Consider the following 20,596-nt stretch of genomic DNA (forward strand, 5'->3'; position numbering starts at 1 on the left):
CTGGTGGTGTTACATATATATACATAGGCAGGTCCATAGACCCAGACACATAGGTATACACACATCTATATAATATATACATACACTGAATGTTGGTCATGTCAGCTAGTGAAAATCAGTGCAGCTCTATTAACTCCAACAGATCTATGCCAATTTGCACCTGCTGCGGATTGTTTTAATGAGGGAGGTAGAGGATTTGGTTAAAGATTCATGCGGTAAAATGGTGTGTCAGACCATTTCTCTGCCGGAAAAAAAAAATCTTTGCTGAGCCTTTCCCCCAGCCACTTGGAAGTCAGGCAGGGAGACAACTCCAGGGGACGTGCAGGAACTGTTGGCTTGGAGCTTTACACACACACTATAAAAATTATAAACAAACAGCCTGGGTAAACACTAAGCCCCAACGCCTGCTTTTCCACAGGGTGTGGGCTGAGCAGTTCTGACAGCTTTACAGATGCTTTCCATTCTGGATGCTAGACCGGGGGTGGGAGGATGCAGATGTGTGAGGATGCTGTGCTATCTTTGGGGACGTTTGTTCCTTCTCATACCTGACCCTGGTGTCTGATTCTTTCCCTGCTTCAGCTGAGCAAGGGCTCGGGTGAGCACACTAGCAGCGCTTATCTCAGGTACATGTGGATCAGTGATCTCTACTGGATCGCACGGCAAACACATTTGCATGTGTGCAACCACATTCCCCTCTAGGGGCTGCTACAGCTAATTTACTCGAAGGATAGGGACCCGAGTTCCAGGAGTAAGAAATCCCAGGTTCTATCCTGCCTAAACTCTTGGGAGCTCATCAGTAACCTCTGTGGCCAATTCAGCTGTATAGCTGATCCAGCCAGAGCTCCCAGTGCGTCTTCCCTCCAAAGAAGGATACCAAATCCATAGAATCAGACCAGTGGTCCAGATGTGGCCAGGACTGATGCTTCAGAGAAGGTGCAAAAGAACTCAACTGAGAGCAGATGTGGAATAATTTGCCCCTCATGGCAGGCAGGGCCGGCTTTAAGGCAATTCCCCCGATTTCCAGGAATCAGGCCCCGCGCCTAAGAGGGGCCCACTGCATCCGGAAGAGGGGCCGCACCCTCCAACAAAGTGCTGCTGGACACAGTGGCAACTGACTGAGCTGCCACCGAATTGCTGCCACCTTCGGCGGCATTTTGTCAGCAGCTCTTTTGAATTGGGCCCCGCCCGTCCTAAAGCTGGCCGTGACGGCAGGCCTCATCCTTGTTTCTAACAACCAGAGAGTGGCTGAAGTTCACACAGGGAGACAAGAATTGAACTTGGGCCTTCCCCATACAGTTCCTTAACCAAAGCCCTAACCGCTACTCCTAGAATGAGGCTTTGCCAACCCGTAGGTCTCCTTCCAGCTATGTGAGGCAACAACAGCCCATTGGACTGGCTCACGAGCTGCCCCACCAATGCACAAGTGACTCGATGGAAGGGGACAAGCCAGCGATAGCCTCCGATAACTCAGACTGTTTTCCTGAGGGAGTCGTGCAGCTTCCAAGATGCCGCCTTTTGCCTACAGAAAAGTTCCTGTGTCTCCCCCAATTCCCTCCCATCCTACGAGCCGAGCGTTACGTTGTTTTCAGTCCTTTCTCCCCTCCGGAAGGCTCGTTCCAGCATTGCCAGTGTCAACGCCACCCTCCTCCAGTTCTCCTGGCTTCCCAACCAACTCCTCCAGCCCACAGCAGCACCTTGTTCATTGCCTCTGCTGCAATATCCAGTTAAAGCAGGCATTCAATAAAGAGACTCCTAGCAGGGAGAGGTAGACGTGGAGCTCCAGAGACTCGGCTTTTCATCTGCCTGGCCTGCAGCTGGGTGCGTTTCGGAGGTGCTTCAGCCATGAATGTTTCCTTCAGAGTCACCTTAGAGCTTATTAACAGGAGTCCCGAAAAGGAGGGGCTGAGGACAAGCCTTGCATGAATTTTTTACACCCCCGTTAGCCCCCGTGTGCTTAATTCTTACCTGACCAGTTCTGATCTATTCCAGTTCCAGACCAAACATTGCTGTGCCAGGGCACCTCAACTCCGACCCCCTGGCATCCTTGGGCCTTGCTCAGCACTGGTAGTCCCAACCTGCTCTCTGCTCTCCTTGCCTGTGCATGCCTTGGCCAGTGCACCCACAAACATCCTTCCCTGAACCCTTCAGCAGAGCCGGTCCCCGCCCACTGGTCTGCCTCAGTTTCTCTTCTGCTCAGCACTCTCCCTCTGGCTAAGATAGTCTGACCCTCTGGCTAAGAAGTAAGCAGAGACAAACCAGACCCAAACTAGCCCTTCACTCCTGGGGTGCAGAGATCCATATACAGTCCTTGCTCTTCCCAAGCCACAGATCGTTCTCTAGGCCCAGGCAACCTTCATCCCTTGGTCCCATGAATTCACAACAGTCCCTTCACCCCAGGGACATCAGCTCAATGCCTCAAGGGAGTTCACCAGAGGCACTGAGAAGCTCAGGCCCTCTCTCTACCGCAGGCTCTAGCCCTGAACCCCTAAACGGTGAAGTAGCCACCTTCTCCAGCCGCGCATATTCCACTTGATATTTCCTGCTCTCCTTGGGCTGCTTCCTTCTGTGGCTGTCCTGCCTTCCAGCCCTTCCTGGCTCCTTGTCCTTGGAAGCCCCCATCCCATCAGATGATACTCAGATCCCCTAAATGCACACACACACAATTTTGAAAAGAGAAGGTGCCTGGGGATTTGAAAAGGCACAACCTAACTGCGAGAGGTTAGCAGGGCCTGACTAAAGCGTGCTGCATGCATGGCTGAGAGGCAACGGGGGTGGTAATAGAGCAGGAGTCAAGACCTCTGGGTTTTATTCTAGCCTCTGCTTTGTGACGTTGGTCAAGTTGCTGCACCCTGGTCACCCTTTGTCCGTCTTGGGTACTTAGACTGTTGCCTCTTTGGGGCAGGGACTGTCTCTTCTACCTTGAATGGTCCCTTAAAAATGGACTAACTACTTATGCTCAACAATAGGGTTGTCACCTTTCTAATTTATAGTATCTGGACCCCCCCAAGACCCCGCCCGAGCCCCACTTCTTCCCCCCAAGGCCCTGCCCCTGCCTCACCTCTTCTCTTGAAGCCCCACCCCTTCTCTTCTTTTCCCTCCAGGCCAGGGTCGCCCGGTGGGGGGGGGGCAAGTCGGGCAATTTGCCCCAGGCCCCGGGCCCCATAAGGGCCCCCACAAGAGTTTTTCAGGGCCCCTGGAGCGGGGTCCTTCACTCGATCTGGGGGCCCCAGAAAACTCTCCTGGGACCTGGGCCTCCGGAGCATCTTCCGTGGCAATTCAGCTGCGGGAGGTCCTTCTGCTCTGGGGCCCACCGCCGAAGTGCCCCGAAGACCCACGGCAGGGGGGGTCCTTCCGCCCCCTGCCGCCGAAGACCCCAGGCCCCCTGAATCCTCTGGGTGGCCCTGCCCCAGGCTCTGCCCTTTCTCTGCCTCTCCCCCCCAAGGCTCTGCCCTTGCTCCACCTCTTCCCCCAAGGCCCTGCCCTGGCATTCTCTCCTCTCCTCTTCTCTACCCCTCGGTCACTGGATCTTCTCCATCTCCCTCCTCACCCCCAGCTGGGCTCCCTCTGTGCCAGGGCTGGGATGAGACCTGCTACAGCCTTACAAGGAGCTTGCCAGCAGGTAAGAGGCAGCCCCGACTGAGCACGGGCTGGCATGGGTTAATGACCTGGTGCCTCTTCCCTGTCCTGCGGTGACCTGGCTTTTGCATTTTGCTGTGATGCCCCGAGTACCTCTCCCAGCCCTGAAGAAGAGCTCTGTGTAGCTCGAAAGCTTGTCTCTCTCACCACCAGAAGTTGGTCCAGTGAAAGCTATTACCTCCCTCACCTCATCTCTCCAATCTCCTAGGACCGACACGGCCACAACTACACTGCACGCAATCAAAGAAATACCTCTTCTGAGGCTGCGGCTGCAAAACTCTAAAACACTCCACTAAAGCTGAGAGCCCTCTGGCGAAAGGGCATCACAGGACGCCACTCTTGCTGGTGCTGATGAACCCAGAAGGCTTGGCACTGTGGGACGGAGGGCCCTGCTGAACCCAGACCAGCCAGGGAGGAAGGGGTTCTTTGGAGAGACACCCTCAGGAGGCTGACCGCAGAGAAACAATTGCACCCTAAAGCCTTCACGTTTCCGCTGCTCAGGGTACATCCACCGAGGGATGTGCTCACTTGCCTCCTAGATTTCCTACCCTGCCCCCTTCCGTTCTTTGTGCAAGCATCGTATACATGTGGAGAACACATTGAAACCATCTGCGCGGCCGCTTGGCAGTGTGTTTATCTAGGGGTATGGAATATAAATCAGCACGAGTTATTCTGGCACTGTGCTAGGCTCCAGGGAGACCGCATCTAGAATACGGTGTCCAATTGTGGTCACTCTATTACGGGAAGGACATTCAGCGGATTGGAAACAGGCAGGGAGGAGCAACCCAAAAAAATGACCTGGGCCTTAGGGAGGGGGGTCTCGGTGGGATGTGCGTCTGTACGGGGGTGTTTGTTTGGGCCTGCAGCTGCATTGCCAGCTGTGTGTGTCTGGGAATAGGTGTCGGTGTGAAGAGGGTGTGTGTGTGCGGATGAGTGTACTTGGGCACATGTCTGGGCTGGCTCTGTGTTTGTGCTGAGTGCTAGGGGAGGGGGGTCCATTTGGGTGAGTGTGTGTGATTGTATATCCGGGCGAGCGTGCAAGTGAGCGCGCTCACACCTGCGTCTCTGGACACGTGCCAGTCTCTGCCTGTATCTGCATCTTTCTGCATGCTGCAGAGCCTAGCACGCTGGAAAAAAAGCATCACCCGCGTTGTTCAGTCTGGCAACTTTATGCTTTTTAGTGAATCGCGTATATCACAGGAGAGCACAGATCACATAAAACATCCTAAACAGTCTATGCATCCGATGAAATGGGCTGTAGCCCACAAAAGTTTATGCTCAAATAAGCCTCTCCCCCTTCCAGTGTCTCTTTGAAACAAAGTTCACCCGGGAGGTTTAAACCTTGGAGAGCTGCTAGCTGAGCAGCAAAATGATTGTTGTTAATAATCACAGCACAGCCTACGATTAAAGATCAGGGCTCATCCATGAGCTATCGCTGTGCCCCATCTCTCCTCTATCTGGTGCCCATTAAGGGCTACTCTGGCAGCAAAGGATTCGCAGAATTGGGCTTTTAAGCCCTGATCCTGCAGCTTGCAGTGGGTGGGCCCCCGCCCATTACAACCTGCATCATCAGTGCCTCGGATGGTAAATGCTTTTGAGAGGGGACCTTGCATTCACATTTTCATTATGCCGCCATGCACACATGTGCTGCTGTGCCTTAAATAAATAATGTACTGCTAAACATCACTGCTCATTCATCTGGCCCCAGCACCTCACCCCCTTTAATATATTCATTCTCACATTCCTGGGAGGCAGGGCCATGCTATGATCCCCATTTTTAGAAGAGGGAAACTGAGGCACAGAGCGAACAAGGGAGTCTGGGTAGGGAACTGACTCCACAGTTTATAAATCTCAGGTTAAAAATCCTTAACACCAGGCCATCCTTCCAGCTGCTCGTAACTCCTATCTACGGACCCTGGTGTGTTCTGCTCCTGGCAATTCCGTTTTCTTATGTCTTATTTTCACCCATGTTTAATTTCTTCATTATTATTAGCATTACTACGGCAGCATATAGGACGAGTCCTGGATCAGGACCCCCTGGTGCTAGGCACTGTACAAGCATAGAACAAAGAGAAGGCCCCGGGCCCCAAAGCATTTGTGACCTGCATATAGATGAGCAATACCAGGTGAATGCAACAAACGGATCCTTAACCAAGCTGTCCCCTACCTAGAATAACCTGAGTATGTCAGTGTGCCTTTGTTGTTCTGCTGGGGAAGGTTAACTTTGTGATGCTTCCCTTACTACTTATGAATGTCCTGATCCAGAAGAAGGTCTTTGCACTGACTTCCAGCAGTCTTTGGATCAAGGCCTTCCCATACTAAGATCATGGAGGATGCAAAGCGTGGCTGGGATAAACACAGCCCGAGAGGACAGTTAAATAAAAGCTGGCAGGACATTTAAATCTGTGGTTCTTAGGCCCTGTCGTGAGCGGTGCTGGGAGTCTGCGTCTCCATTTACTTCAAGGGGAGTTGAGGGCTCTCAGCATCTCCGAGGAGGTGCCCTGCACCCGACAGGATTGAGCATACTTGGTAGGAAAGCCACAGCTCCATGTTGTTTCAATGCTAAGAAAACCTGGGCATGGGGAGAGGGCCCTTAGGGACAATGGACCCGTAATTCAGGCAGCCAACACACATACCTTGGATAAACAGTCATGGTTTCTTGACTAAAAATAACCCCATCTCCCTGGCAAATAAGAGGTTTATTTATTAAAAAAACAAGCCACTGCAATGCAAACTGCAACACTGAGCACTCCAGGATCACCACTGGCCTCGACTAATTAGAGGCTTGTGTAAAAATCTCTCTCCCGCTGCAAAATGTCCCTTCTGGTTTTCCAATGCAGGGCAAGACAAGCTTTTAATTCATGGGGGTGGGAAATGTTTGATGACTCGTAGCTGGGGATTTCGCTTCATCCTCTTCCAGGTTTGCCTTTGGGGTGGCATCAGCTTAGCCACCGTTGCAGAAATATAATATTTATGTACATATAAAAGAAATTTTAAGGGTTTTCTGTTCCGACTGAATGGCTTTCATCTGGAGGCTAAATTAAAAAAAAAATTGAAACTGAAAAAGAAAGCAAGCTGCATACTTGTGGGGATGGTTGTATGGGTTTTTTTCTTTCTGGTTGTTTGTTGGATCTTCCTCCCTTGATGCCCAAGCCAAGAACTGCACAGAAGAAACCTACACGCAGAGAAGAGCTGCATGAAAACACACTGGGAATAATCCCACACATCTGCTTAGACCCTGTCCATATTCAGCATCACCCCAATTCAACATGACACTGGTTTATAAACAGATGCAACCATGAGTGGCAGATGAACCCCCACCATTCGGGGAGACTAGCTTGCTGACATCACTCCTTCTGCCTGAGGCCTGCCCCCCTGATGCCCTCCTCCCCACTGCAGATGGAGCCGCCGCAGCTGTGCTAGCCTCAGCCACCCTGGCAGGCCCGACCCCTGCTGGCTGATCTGTGTCATAGTGGTGGGCCCGATCCCTGGGCTGGCCTGAGCTGACCCTGGCCACCGCAGCCCCTGTCCGAGCCCTGAGCAATAGGCTGCGGCTTGAGCTGAGCCCCCGCCGGCTTCGGGGGGGAAGAGGGACATGGAGTGTGGGCGTGGCCACAGTTTGGGCGAGGGAAGGCTTAGCCTTCCCTGGCCTATGATGCCTGCTGCCCCCGAATGCAACCCCTAGCCTCAGTGAGGACACTCTGACTTTGATTTAAACCTGGTTTATATCAGTTTAGTGTATGTCACCTAGATCTTGGGCAGAATTTTCAAAAGGGTGTGTCTCCACTCAATAAAAGGTTTGTTCTTAACTCAAGCTAGCTGACATGTGGTAACGAATACAAAGTAAAATCCTAGTGGAGGCAAGCCAGTTTGTAGGTTTAACACGGTGAGCAGGTCAAGTCAAGCGGGAGGCAAGGGATTACCTTGATCTGCTGACTTGTGTGAAAACTGCAAACTGGCTTGTCTTCACTAGGATTCTGTTTTGCGTCAGTGACCAGGTGTTAACTCACTCGAGTTGAGGACACACTTTTTTCCCCTAGCAAACACAAGGCCTTAGCAACTTAGGATTCTAAAGGTATGTCTGTGCTGCAATGGCACGTGTGATTGTAGCAAAAAAATTTACACTCCCAAGAGACATAGTAAAGTTGACCTAAGCTCTAGTTTAGACACTGCTTAGAGTAGGTACTCCATCTCCTCAAGAGGGGATAGCTAGGTCAGCAGCAGAATTCTTCCATCAGTCTCCTGCTGTCTACACAGGGGTTAAGTCGGCACAACTCTGTCTCTCAGGGGGGTGGATTACCGCTGAGAGCTTGTCTACACTACCTGCTGCATTGGTGGGCAGCGATCAATCCAGCGGGGTCGATTTATCGCGTCTAGTCTAGATGCGATAAATCAACCGCTGAGCGCTCTCCTGTAGACTCCGATACTTCATCAGAATGAGAAACGCAAGCGGAGTCGACGGGAGAGCATCAGCCATTGACTTACCGCCGTGAAGACACCGCGGCAAATAGATCTAAGTACGTCGATTTCAGCTACGCTATTCACGTTGCTGAAGTTGCGTATCTTAGATCGACCCCGCGTGGTAGTGTAGACAAGCCCGCAGAGACGTTGCTATGCCAGTGTAAATTCCCAATGTGCACCAGCCCTTCGGCACTTATGAGAGTAAGGCCTGGTTTACCCTTAAAAATGAGATTGATCTAGCAATGTCACTCAGGGCTGTGAAAAATGTTGTATGCTGTGACATAGATCAGTCGACCTAACCTCCAGCGTAGACGTGATTACGTCGATGGAAGGGTGGGGCCAGACCTGCACTAGGAACATACATCGGCATAACTGCGTTGCTCAAGGGCATGAAAAATGCACCCCCCCCGAGTGACACACTTATACTGACCTAGCCCTTGATGTAGGCAGCGCTGTGCTGACAGAAGAGCGTCTCCTATCGACATAGCTACCGCCTCTCTTGGAGATGGATTAACTACCATCGCCATAGTAACATCTTCACTAATGCGCCACTGCTGCACTGTGCATGTAGACAAGCCCCTAGCTACTGCCTCTTGGAGAGATGAATCAAGGACATGAATGGAAAAACCGTTTCTGTTGATGTAGGCCGCATCTACACTAGGTCACTACAGCAGCACGGCTGCAGCACTGTAACTGTGTGGGTGGAGCCACTAGAGTGTAGACATGGCCACAATTTCATTGAAAGTCAATGGGAATTAGGGTCCCAAGTCACGCAGGTGTCTTTGAAAATGTTTCCTCTGGCATACACAGAGAGGTGCACTCATTTAATTGAGGCCTTGTCTATGGGGATGTTGCCTCACTTTAAATTAAACTGAATTAAATAAATTTTAAACTGAATTAAATTTGCCCAAAAGGCTGTGCGGATGCTTCTATACCAGTTCAAGACTGATTTATCTTAAACCTGTTTCCAACGGACATACGCTAAACTGAAATAAGCCACTTTAAAGCATCTCCACTGAGGCTGGCACTGGTTTCACTAAATCGGCTTAAAAATCCACCTTTAGTTAAACCAGTGCAACTTTCTGGTGCAGATAAGGCCTAAAGATGTCATGTTAAACCAGTTTAGCTAAGACAGTGGCACTTTGGGCTTGTCTACACTTGATGTGCTCCAGTATAGATTTAAATGTTTATTAGAAAATATTAAAGAAAGGTGATACAAAGAGTTTGATGTGTCAGTCGTTGGTCATCGGGGGAAACATACAGAGCATGGGGGGACGCTGGCAACTGGTTACGGTTCAGCATATAGTACACACAGCCTGTAATGTCCCCAATGCGGGGTGTACGGTGGTTGGGGTCAAGATATAGTAGGGGGGCAGTGAGGGTACATCGCTCATAGAGTGGGCTACACACAGTCGTGGGTATGAGTAAGCGGGCCGGGTAATGGGGACAGGGTGACCCTCACGTGGTGGGATCCAGATTGGTAAGTTCAGGACTCAGGGGATATGGTTTGGTAGGGGGGTTGTAAGGGTTTCCCCCTCCCCCCCGTGGGTGCGTGGAGCCACATCGGCTCACTCCTGGTATTGGCGGTGGCCGGTGATGTGTTCGATGTAAATGTCTCTAGACCACCGGATAGTGTCCGAGACCATCAGGCGTCTCATGAGTCGCGCATAGCGACGGCCCACCCCACAGGCCCTGAGCACACTACATATAGCAATGGGGGAGGAGTTCTGTTGGCATAAGTAATCCAGCTCTCCGAGGGACGGTAGCTAGCTCGATGGGAAATTAAATCAGTTTAACTACATGGCTCAGGGGTGGGGATTTTTCACACCACTGGTGACATCGCTGGGTCGATCTAATGTTTCAGTGTAGACCAGGCCTTTGTATGTAGACACTCTTAGGCCTGGTCTATACTGAAAAATTACATCAGCATAGCTATGGTCGAAAGAAACCACACCCCTGACTGACACAGTGAGATGGGGTGTTCACCCCACACTTGCTCTGAAGGGGTTAATATAGGCTAAGTAGGGGGCCAATTAACCAGACAGGCCCTATCTGAGGGGAATCAAGTGGCTACGTAATCTCCTGATTGAATGAGCCCCGCTAAGCAGGAACTAGGTGGGCTGGGTTTATAAAGGCAGGAAGCTGATAGCAGAGAGGGGCGGCAGGGAAGTAGGCTGCAGTTACTCCCTGGGAGGAAGGAGTTGTGAGGCTGACCAACCCAGAGATTTGGGGAGAACCAGGGAAAAGGCAGCAAGGCTCAGGAGGGTACAGACCTTGGCTACTGAGTAGAGGGTCCCCGAGCTGGAACCCAGAGCAGAGGACAGGACCCAGCGTCCCCTGTCAGCCACTGGCAAGGTGGCCCAGGCTGGGCAGGGAATGAGAAGACTACCTGAGCCTGTTTGTTAGAAGAGCCTTTGATACCCTGGAAGGGAGAAACACACAAAGTGACCTGGCTGGAGGGCCAAGTCCTGAAGAAGGAGCAGAAGGCAGTCCCTGACCTGGAAGGAGCTAATCCCCAGAGCAGCCCTGGAGGAGGGCCCCTAGCAGTGAGTGGACCCTGTAACACATAGTTATGCCAACCTAACTCCCAGTGTGGATGCAATGATGGCGACGGAATAATGCTTTCCTGGACTATCAGTAGGTTCATGCGGGGAGGTGATGTTCCGACACGGAGCGAGAACGCCTTTCAGTTGACGTAGGCTGTGTCTACACTAGCGGGCTGTGCTGCTATAGTCTCTGTAGTGCAGACATACCCTGATACTAGTTTACATCTGGTTTACCTGTAAGCTGGGCTACAGGTTTAAGGTTTAAACTGACTTACATCTGTCCACAAGAGCTCAACTAAATCGATTTAAACTGGTGTGCGTTTGTGTCTAGACAAGGTAGCACCGCTCCACATGAGGAGTGTAAGCGTAGCTGTCCTGCACGCTCCCTCCAGGTTCCCCCGAGGCGCTGTGTCTCAGAGACAGAATGCCTTCAGCGGCAGGCTGTCCTTCTGTTCCTGTCCTCCGACTGCAGTCATAGCTCATGGAGGGCCCAGGGCCCACCGGTAACAAAGCAACCATCACGGACTGTGTCTAATGCACCAAAGCAAACAGAAAGGGCTTGGCATAACAGGGATGCCGAGATCCAGCGTGCAGGGAGTCACAAATGGACTTGCACCTTTCTGCCCTCTGTGATGCTTTCTCCATGGCATTCACCAGCATCTCCTTTGAACCTCTCTTGAGCTTTCCTCTTCTAATAAGGATGGGAATCCTCTGACCTTAAAGTCTATGATTTTATGTTCTCCCCTGGACCTGATTTAAGGTGATGGTGATGTGGCCTTTTTCCTAGATCACTGAATCCTAGTTTCAGGGGCACTAATCAATTTTCCAGGACCACCATTTGGGGCTAAGACCACACAAAAGTCCTCCCTGGCACGGGAAGGAAGCCAACCATGGTAAAGCATGGAAGGGGTTGAGAGATACGAAGTCACATGCCCTATATCCTTTTGCCTCCACTAACATACACACATGCTGCCCGCCTGCCTTCGCCCACCGCAGAGAAGGAATGAGAAACACAGAGAAAGTTCTTCAAGAGGAGTTGCCCTGAAACCTGTTGCTTTTTGGCTTCGTCCTGTGTTGCAAAGCACATTTGCACATGTGCCTAGTCACGCAGGCTGGAGAGGAGACGCTGATGTGGATTTAATGGAGACAAGTCAACAAAACCAGAACAGAGAAGGAGAAAATGCCAAATGGAACAGACCAAATAATGAGCCGCTCCAGCTTTCAGAGGGTCGTGCTTGCGAAGCGTAGATCTCAATTCAAGATACTTATCTCTCCCGGGGAAGGGCTAATGAAATCCATGCGTAGACGGGATCACACTTTCCAATCAGAGAGCCAGTTCTCCGCTGTGTGATGTCTCTGGGACTGTGCTGTGTAAGTGTTTGTGGAAGCCAGCCACTCCAAACCTTGCTTTCAGTCATTTCTTCTCAGGGCAATTGCTAAGCAGCTGTGCAGAATTCACAGCTACCTCCAGCTTCTTTTTTCCCCTTGATGATTTCAAGTTAGGGATTGTCATAAGTAGTTAGGTAAGGGTTAATTTTCTTTTACCTGTAAAGGATGAACAAAGGGAACCAAACACCTGACCAGAGGACCAATCAGAGAACTGGATTTTTTAAAAGTCAGGGGCGGGAATTGTGTACTCTGGGTCTTTTGTTTCTCCCGGCTATGGAGGAAACAGCTTTCCTGCTAACTCCTATTTCTTTCTAATATTCTCCTACAAAGTGTGAGTACAAAAGGCAACAAAGATTAATAGGCTGTTGATATGCTTTGTTTGTTGTATTTACATGGTGTGTTGTACTGTGCTGGACTGGTTTAAATTGGGCTATCTTTTAAATCAGACTGTTATTCATATTTTCTTATAAGCAAGAGCCTGTATTGAGTTTCTTAATGCAGTATTATTGTTCTGTATTTTCTTTCTTTTTTATATAAACTTTTCTTTTAAAACCTGGTTGAGGTTTTTGGTTTTTCTCTGGTGAGGCTACAGGAAGGGGAGTAGGAAAATCTCTTTATATTAGCTTTACTAGATTTGAAGGCATCGCCTCAGGGGGAGGGTGATTACCCTCTTTGTTTTGCCTTCAAGGAGTTAAGTACTGCATCGCCCAGGCTCACCCAGGGAGGGAAGCGGGGGAGCAGATAACGAGGAGACAAGGGGGAGGAACTTGTTTTCCCGTTTGAGATAGGGAGACCCAGGGGTCTGGGTCTTGGGGGTCCTCCCAGGGAAAGTTGGGGAGGCCAGAGAGGGGGGTCCCCCCAAGGAATTTGGGGAACCCAGGCTGATAGTAGCCTAATACTATCTGGTGGCAGCGAAATAAGATCCAAGCTGGGTATAAGCTTGGGGGAGGTTCACAGTAAACACTCAGATGTTGAACTCTAAGTCCAGATTTGAGACAGACGTTTACCACAGGGATAAAAGGGAAAAAGCATTAACACTATGCTACGTCTACACTACAGAGCCAATGCCGGCATAGCTCCCTAGTGTAGACACAGCGCACACTGACAGTTTTCCTGCCTGCATAGGAACGCCACCTCTCCAAACAACATCTGCACTCTTCTGTTCGCATAGCTGGGTCTATGCTGGGCGATTTGCTGCCATAGCTACATTGGCGAGGGGGTGTAGTTTTTTCATTCCCCAACTGACATAGCTACACTGGTTTAGGTATTAAGTGTAGACCAAGCACAAGTGTCTGGAAGATAATGGGGCAGACATCAGTGATAAGACCCAGTCAAAATCTGAGGCCAAACAACACCTTCCACGACCAAACTACAGGGAACTTGGGCTGAGGATCAGGACTGTGATGCTTGTCTCTGCTTTGGCAATGGCCAGGCGAAACCCCTATCTCTCAACACCATCAAACTTCCCAGGGGTTCGTAGCTTCCAGCTGAACTGCTTAGCTCAGGTCCATCTCACATCAATATTCACATTTGCCTACGTGAGCCAAGGAAGGAACGGGTCAATGAGTTATAGAGCAAGAGCGAGGTGGTGTCCATTGAGGTATTTCCACCAGAGGCAACAGAGCTACGCTGATTTACACCAGTGGAGATCTGGCCCATAAAGTAGGCTTGACTAATAGGGGAGAGGAGGCTTTTTAGAAGTTTGCAGGACATTATAACGCAGGGGTATCAGATCTGTCTTACCAGCTTCAGAATCAGATTGGTTTCTTGAATCTCATGATAATGACAGCCTGAGGTTTCAGTTCACAAGGGCACGTACAAACCTTTTCCTCCAGTTCTGTCCACCTGAACTGGGGTCCCTGGAAGGTCACCTTGAATTCCAGGAGAACCGGAAGCGTGGGTGTGTGGTTAGGACACTGGACTGAGACTCAGGTGATGAGAATTCAGTTCTCCGCTCTGCTGCTGACTCTCCTTTGTGTCCTTGGGTGGGTATTGAATCACTTTGTGCCTTGGGTCCCTTTCTGGTAAAGGGGGAGCGCACTGGTGCCCAGACTCATGATATTCGATGTTTTCACCCTAACATCACAAACTCCGAAATCATTAAGCCCTTCCAAACAATTAGGCCACTGACTATGTGCAGTGGTGTAAGATCAGAACCCAGAGGAAACGAACAGGCAGCCACACATGGCCAAAGGCAAAATGAAGGTGCCTACGCCAGATTATGTTTGACACTCCCAATCCTTAACTCCACCCCGTTCCGAGCAATTTAACACTGAATATCACTGTGGACAATCACTTCCTCCTGGTGCTGTCATGGGCCTCCCTTGATGATAGACAGAGCAAGGGGAGGACAGAGGGAGGGGAAAACAAAGCAAGCGGAGGAAAGAAGAGCTGCTCAAAAAATGGGATGACATTTTCACAAAACGTCCTCCCTTTTTATTGTCATCAAAATTCCAAGTTCCAGTGAAAAATTCTGTCGCTGCTTCAAAACCTGCAAACATTTGACCAGCTCGAGAGGAGAGTTTAGTTATGAGCCCCTTAGGTACGACAGTAACAAACTCTCTAGGAGAATCTAGATAGATAGATAGACAGATAGATAGAGGAAATGGGCCTTAGGCCAGGTCTACACTAAAGGGTTACGTTGACACAGCTATGTCACACAGGAGTGTGGAAAGTCCACTTCCCTTTGCAACATAGATAAGCCTATCTAACCCCCTGTGTAGACAGCACTAAGTCGATGGAGAATTCTTCCGCTGACCTAGCTACTGCCTCTTGGGGAGGTGGATTAACTACAGTGAGAGGAGAACCCCTCCCATCGGCACAGGTAAGGTCTACACTGAAGCGCTCCAGAGACGCAGTGGCTGTATGCTGGAGTGTTTCACATGTAGACAAGCCCATAAGCCAGAGGTGGACAAACTTTTTGGCCCGAGAACCACATTGGGGTTGCAAAACTGTATGGAGGTCCAAGTAGGGAAGTCTGTGCCTCCCCAAACAGTCTGGTCCCTGCCCCCTACCTGCCCCCTTCCAAGTCCCGCCTCCTGACTGCCCCCTCAGAACCTCCGACCCGTCCAACCCCCCCACTCCTTGTCCCCTGACCACCCCTCCTGGGACTCCCACCCCTAATCTCTCCAGCCAATCCCCCTGATTCCTGATTGTCCTGCCCCCATCCACTCTGTTGTCCATCCAATCCCCTGCCCCTATTCTCCATCCCCTGACTGCCCCCCAGAACCTCCACTCCATCCAACCATCCCCTCCTCCCCATCCTCTGACTGCCCCCTGGGATCTCCTGCTCCCCGTCCCCTTACCATGCTGGAGCCAGCCACGCAGCCGCACTGCCTGGCAGGAGCAGCGGGCTAGAGCACTGGTGGTGCGGTGCACTGAGTCTGCGGGGGAGGAGAGACAGCAGAGGAGGGCCTGGGGGCTAGCTTCCCGGGCTGGGAGCTCAGGGGCCAGGCAGGACGGTCCCATGGGCCGAATGTGGCCCGCGAGCTGTAGTTTGCCCACCTCTGCTCTAGGCTCATAAGATATTTAGGTGCTTTTGAACAAACGTCCCACCATCCCCAAATGGAAACCCACCCCAGAAATTCCTTTCTCTCCCTCTGCCTGAGGCCCGGATCCAGAAGTCCCTCACGAAGGTGCTTTCCCACTGATGGAGCATGGAGGCTCTTTAGCTGAGCACAAGCCACAGTAAAAGCAGCGAAACGAACATTATCACCTGCTAAAGGCAAGCAAAGTGAGTCCGTCTGAGGGCATATTTGAGTCAGCTGTCAGGCCAGGCTGTTGGGAGGGGCAGCGCTTCTCCTGCAGCCAGAGCAGATTGGGGAATGACTCAGTTTCTTGTTGCCTCTTAAAGGGAGATTATATATAGGCCTCTGCAAAGGAGCATTGTCCTCCCAAAACTATTTTTTGCCAGTGAGATTCAATAGCATCCTTGTTTGCAGCTCCGCTGGGTCACCTATCCCCGAGTCTGCTGCCCACATGCCCCCCTCAGACATCACAGTCATTCCACGGGCAAACGGGAGGACAAAATAGCCAATGAGGGGATGGTCAATTAGAAGATCCGGGAGGCCTGGCACTAAGGGATTCATAGAGAACAAATGGCAGGGCCCCACGTTCAGCATCCCTGTCTCAGCACGGCTCCATTGTACACACCCAGCCACACCAGCCCCTGCACTGTCAGTGTCCCCGTCTCAGCAGAGCCCCAGTGCACACACCCGGCCCCAGCATCCCCTGCGCTGTTAGCATCCCCATCTCAGCATGGCCCCACTGCGCACACCTGGCCTCACCACCCCCTGCACTGTCAGCATCCCTATCTCAGCCCAGCCCCACTGTGCACACCCGGCTCCACCAGCCCCTGCGCGATCAGCATCCCCGTCTCAGCGCAGCCCCACTGCGCACACCCAACCCCAGCAACCCCTGTGCTGTCAGCATCCCTGTCTCAGCCCAGCCCCACTGCGCATACCCTGCCCCACCACCGCCTGCACTGTCAGCCTCCCCGTCTCAGCACAGCCCCACTGCACACACCCAGCCTCATCAGCCTCTGCGCTGTCAGTGTCCCTGTCTCAGCACAGCCACACTGCGCACACCCTGCCCCACCACCCCATGTGCTGTCAGTGTCCCCGTCTCAACAGAGCCCCACTGCACACACCCGGCCTCACCACCCCCTGCGCTGTCAGTGTCCCTGTCTCAGCACAGCCACACTGCGCACACCCTGCCCCACCACCCTGTGTGCTGTCAGTGTCCCTGTCTCAGCATGGCTCCACTGCGCACACCCGGCCCCACTACCTCATGTGCTGTCAGTGTCCCCGTCTCAGCAGAGCCCCACTGCACACACCCAGCCTCACCACCCCCTGCACTGTCAGTGTCCCTGTCTCAGCACAGCTCCACTGCACACACCCAGCCTCACCACCCCCTGCGCTGTCAGTGTCCCTGTCTCAGCACGGCTCCACTGCGCACACCCAGCCTCACCACCCCCTGTGCTGTCAGCCTCCCCATCTCAGCACATCCCCACAGCGCACACCCGGCCCCACCCATGCCAGCAGCAGAGCCAAAGTCTCCTGTCTCCCAGGTCTACTTTCTCTCAGTTCAGTTCGCTCTCCACTGGATTGTGCTGCCTCTCAAGCTTATGGGAAACTTTTGACTATCCAAAGACTGGATTATGTCCTTTCCGGATTGACTAGGGTTGTTGCCTTGCACACAACTGTTTGCCAGATGCTGGGAATGGGCGACAGGGACTGGATCACTTGATGATGGCCTGTTCTGTTCATTCCCTTCAGGGCACTTGGCATTGGCCACTGTCGGAAGACAGGATACTGGGCTAGATGGACCTTTGGTCTGACCCAGTAAGGCTGTTCTTATGTTCTTAAGGGCAGTTGATTGAAAAAACAACAGTCCTAAGTACAAATGAAGCTGCAGGTCGGGCTCCACCCCCAGTTAACCAACCCACTGCTTGGCTGCACGTTTCAGGGGGCCTTTGACAAATCAGATTCCAGTGCATCGCTCTGACATAAAGAACTGCGCGCTGCTCGTGCGCTGAGCATCTAGTGAGGTAGCGGGTCCACAACTGAGTGCCTCCATCTAGCTGACAAGCGCCCTCGATGCACCCTGGGCAGCATTGCTGCAAACTGGACACAGAGACAGGAGTTCCTTACACTAAAGAAGAGAAGGAGCAGACAAACCTACTGAATGCAAAGGCTGCATCCGCAGAGCTCTGCTTCCGCAGCCGCGGCCAAGCAGTTCCTTTCCTTCGGGCTAATGGAATGGTGGCTCCAGCCTTTCACTCCACGGTTCCTGATAGACAGGGCCTAAATCCCATCCAGCTGATCAGACCTTCCTCGAGCTTGCAAAGGGAGCTCTCGATGGTCACAGCTGCTTTTGATGGCTGGAGCGCTTTTCTAGATTGGCAGATGTTTTCCAGTAAAGGCTTCTGTAGACTGTAAAGCCTGTACATCGTAAACTCTTCTTCTAGACTTCTGGAGGGAGAGGCTGTCTTATGTATTCATTATTCATTGTTATTACTATCGCACCAAGGAGCCCTAGTCAACAAAGACAGTCCCAGCCCCAAAGAGCTGACAATCTATGACAAGAGGCAACAGGTGGCTGCAGACAGGTGGGAGATTACTGGGAAACAATGAGACACGACAGGCTGCGGGCTCTGCACACCAGCAGTTTGATGGGGGTTAGATTGCAAGTGTTGGTCAATGAGAGGTCCATGCACAGGGCAGTGGTCTCATGGTAGGAGGTTGAAAGTCTGCTGCAATAATCTTCAAATAGCAATGCCGTGTGTTAAGATTCCACCAAATGCTGTGCTCTCCTGGGGCGGGAGCACCAGAGTAAAGCAGGTGTGCTGTTTAACGAGGTGTTAATTGGGTAGTGGGGGGAACAGAACGAGGAGGTACAGAGAATGGGGGTTGAGGATTTTGCTGTTGAAAAGGTGGAGGCCTGAAATAAAGATAGTGCTGGATTTGTACGTCTCCGTGAGGCAGGTTTTGCCACAGAGGGATGCACAGAAGGCCAGATGTCTGGATGCATTTGCCCCTGAATCGCTCCTTGCTCTCAGGTGCTGAAGGCTTCTGCCAGCAGGTGATCTCAGGGGTTATAGGCCTGCAGCACTGCAAGGTGTGTGTATGTGTGAGATATGGGGGAGGGCTAGTTCCTCCATACTCCATGTGTGGCTGGAGCTCAATGGGAGGCCAGGAAGTGTGTGCAGCGCTAGCTGGGTGGGACGCTGCCTCAGCATGCAGTCACTGCTCTAATAATTCCTAGCTGTGAACTCCAGGCTGGCCAGAGATGTAGTCACTCACATAAGAGTGTTTTCTCCCCACCCCCTCCTGCCATCTGGCAGCGGTTAGCAGCCTGACAAAGAAAACGAGTGGAAAAGAGGCGCTGACCCAAGCCAGGCCTGTTCACCGGGGACAGCCTGCGTGCGATGTGCCTGCTCTCGGATCCCATGCCCAGCCACCGCCGCGGACACTCACCTTGCACCTTGACTTTCAGGTGGCGCTCGCACTTGGACTTCGCTTTTATCAGCAGGAAAATCTGCTCTTCTTTGGTGATGACATCATCAGCATCCACCTGCAGAGAGAGAGAGGCACACGGTACATCAGCGGCCAGAGATGGAGCACCGAGCTCGAACAGGCTGCCCCGGGAACTGATACTCTGCGCATGCCCTGTGCCCTTCACCGGAGCCTCCTGCTCTCAGAGCTCTTGCTACGTTCCCCTCACTGCTCTGATTGTGAGTCAGGCTGCTGTGGAGAGAGCAGAGGCTTCTCCCTGCTGTGAGCAAGGGCTCGGAGTCCTGTGTCCTTGCCGCCATCTTCTTCAGCTGGCTGGACATGCAAGGGGGGCGAGCTGCTCCACCAAAAGAAGTGGAGTAATTTACTTTCCTTCCCGAAACAAGACTGCAGGGCCAGAAGGGACCATCAGGGTGATGTGGCCTGACCTCCTGCAATAACGCAGTCTGTGGCATTTCACCCCTAACTTTGGTGTGAGCGACAGTGTCTCATTCAGAGAGGCAGCCAGTCCCGCCGGCAAGTCATGGCCAGTCCACTACTTCCCCCGAGGGGCGAGCAGGGGAGAAGCCAAACTGCAATCCCTTCTCTGCTCTGCTCCTGAGCCGCTATGCATCCTTCTTTAGTCAGGGAAGCTTGGAAAGTTAGGGTGATTTGTCTACACTGCAGCCTGTGTAGACAGACCCGAGGTACCTTTGATCTAGTTCGCTCCGGTAACAATAGCAGTGGTACACTGCCCCAGCCCTAGTGGAAATTCTAGTAGTGACCAGAGATGGCCAATGTTAGCTAATATGTGGGCCAGTATCTGTGCGAGGGACTGAGCGGAAGGAGCAAAGAACCTCTCTTGAGCTTCACTTAAGGAGGAGTCCACCATGGATCTGCACAGATGAAAGACATGGAACCACAGAAACGCAGAGCTGGAGGGGACCTTGAGAGGTCTTCTACTCTATCTCGCTGCGCTGAGGCAGGACCAAGGAAACCTAGACCTTCCCTGAGCCATCCTGTCTCCAACCTGTTCTTAAAACCCTCAGGTGACAGGGATTCCACAGCCTCCTAGGTGACCCATTCCAGCACCAAGCATCTTAGCTCCGCAGTGGGCCTCTCCTTCCAACAGGAATCTAGCCCATGTGCCAAAGCCTGCAGCTTTGTGCCTGCTGGACTGTCCCCAGAGGTTAAAATGACACAATAAAATTCTGTCCATCTCATTTCACCTCAGCTAATGTCCACAGGATAAGCTTGACAAATGCTTGTAGGCAGTGGTATTTACATGTACTGGGCTAAATTTATTTTTCATACGACATCAGGGTGAATTTGCCTAACTGAGCTTAAATGCTTGCCAGTCAGGGGCGATGGAGTCTTTGCAATACTGGGGGGTGAGGGGGGCACAAGGCCCTGTCCCCTCCATGGCCCTGCCCCTGCCCCTTCTCTTCCTCCCAAAGCCCCACCGCTGGCCAAGCCAGAAGCTGAAGCTGTGGATCCTGGGCCCCTCCACCTGCCTTGGGGAGAGAGGGCAAGAGCAGTTCCCAGTCTATATCCCCACGCCCCCCCCGCCCC

General features: G+C 52.1%; 1 protein-coding gene across 1 annotated transcript in view; it reads right to left on the reverse strand.

The window, feature by feature from the left end:
* Window positions 1–20,596, reverse strand: part of PTH1R (parathyroid hormone 1 receptor) — a 166,835-nt gene that overhangs the window by 53,629 nt on the left and 92,610 nt on the right. Inside the window, exon 2 of the mRNA XM_032782892.2 lies at window positions 19,010–19,106. Within this exon, the coding sequence (XP_032638783.1) occupies window positions 19,010–19,106 (97 nt within the window). The remainder of the gene's footprint in view (window positions 1–19,009; window positions 19,107–20,596) is intronic.

This window comes from Chelonoidis abingdonii, chromosome 2 (assembly GCF_003597395.2).
Source record: "Chelonoidis abingdonii isolate Lonesome George chromosome 2, CheloAbing_2.0, whole genome shotgun sequence".
Classification (NCBI taxonomy): Eukaryota; Metazoa; Chordata; order Testudines; family Testudinidae; genus Chelonoidis; species Chelonoidis abingdonii.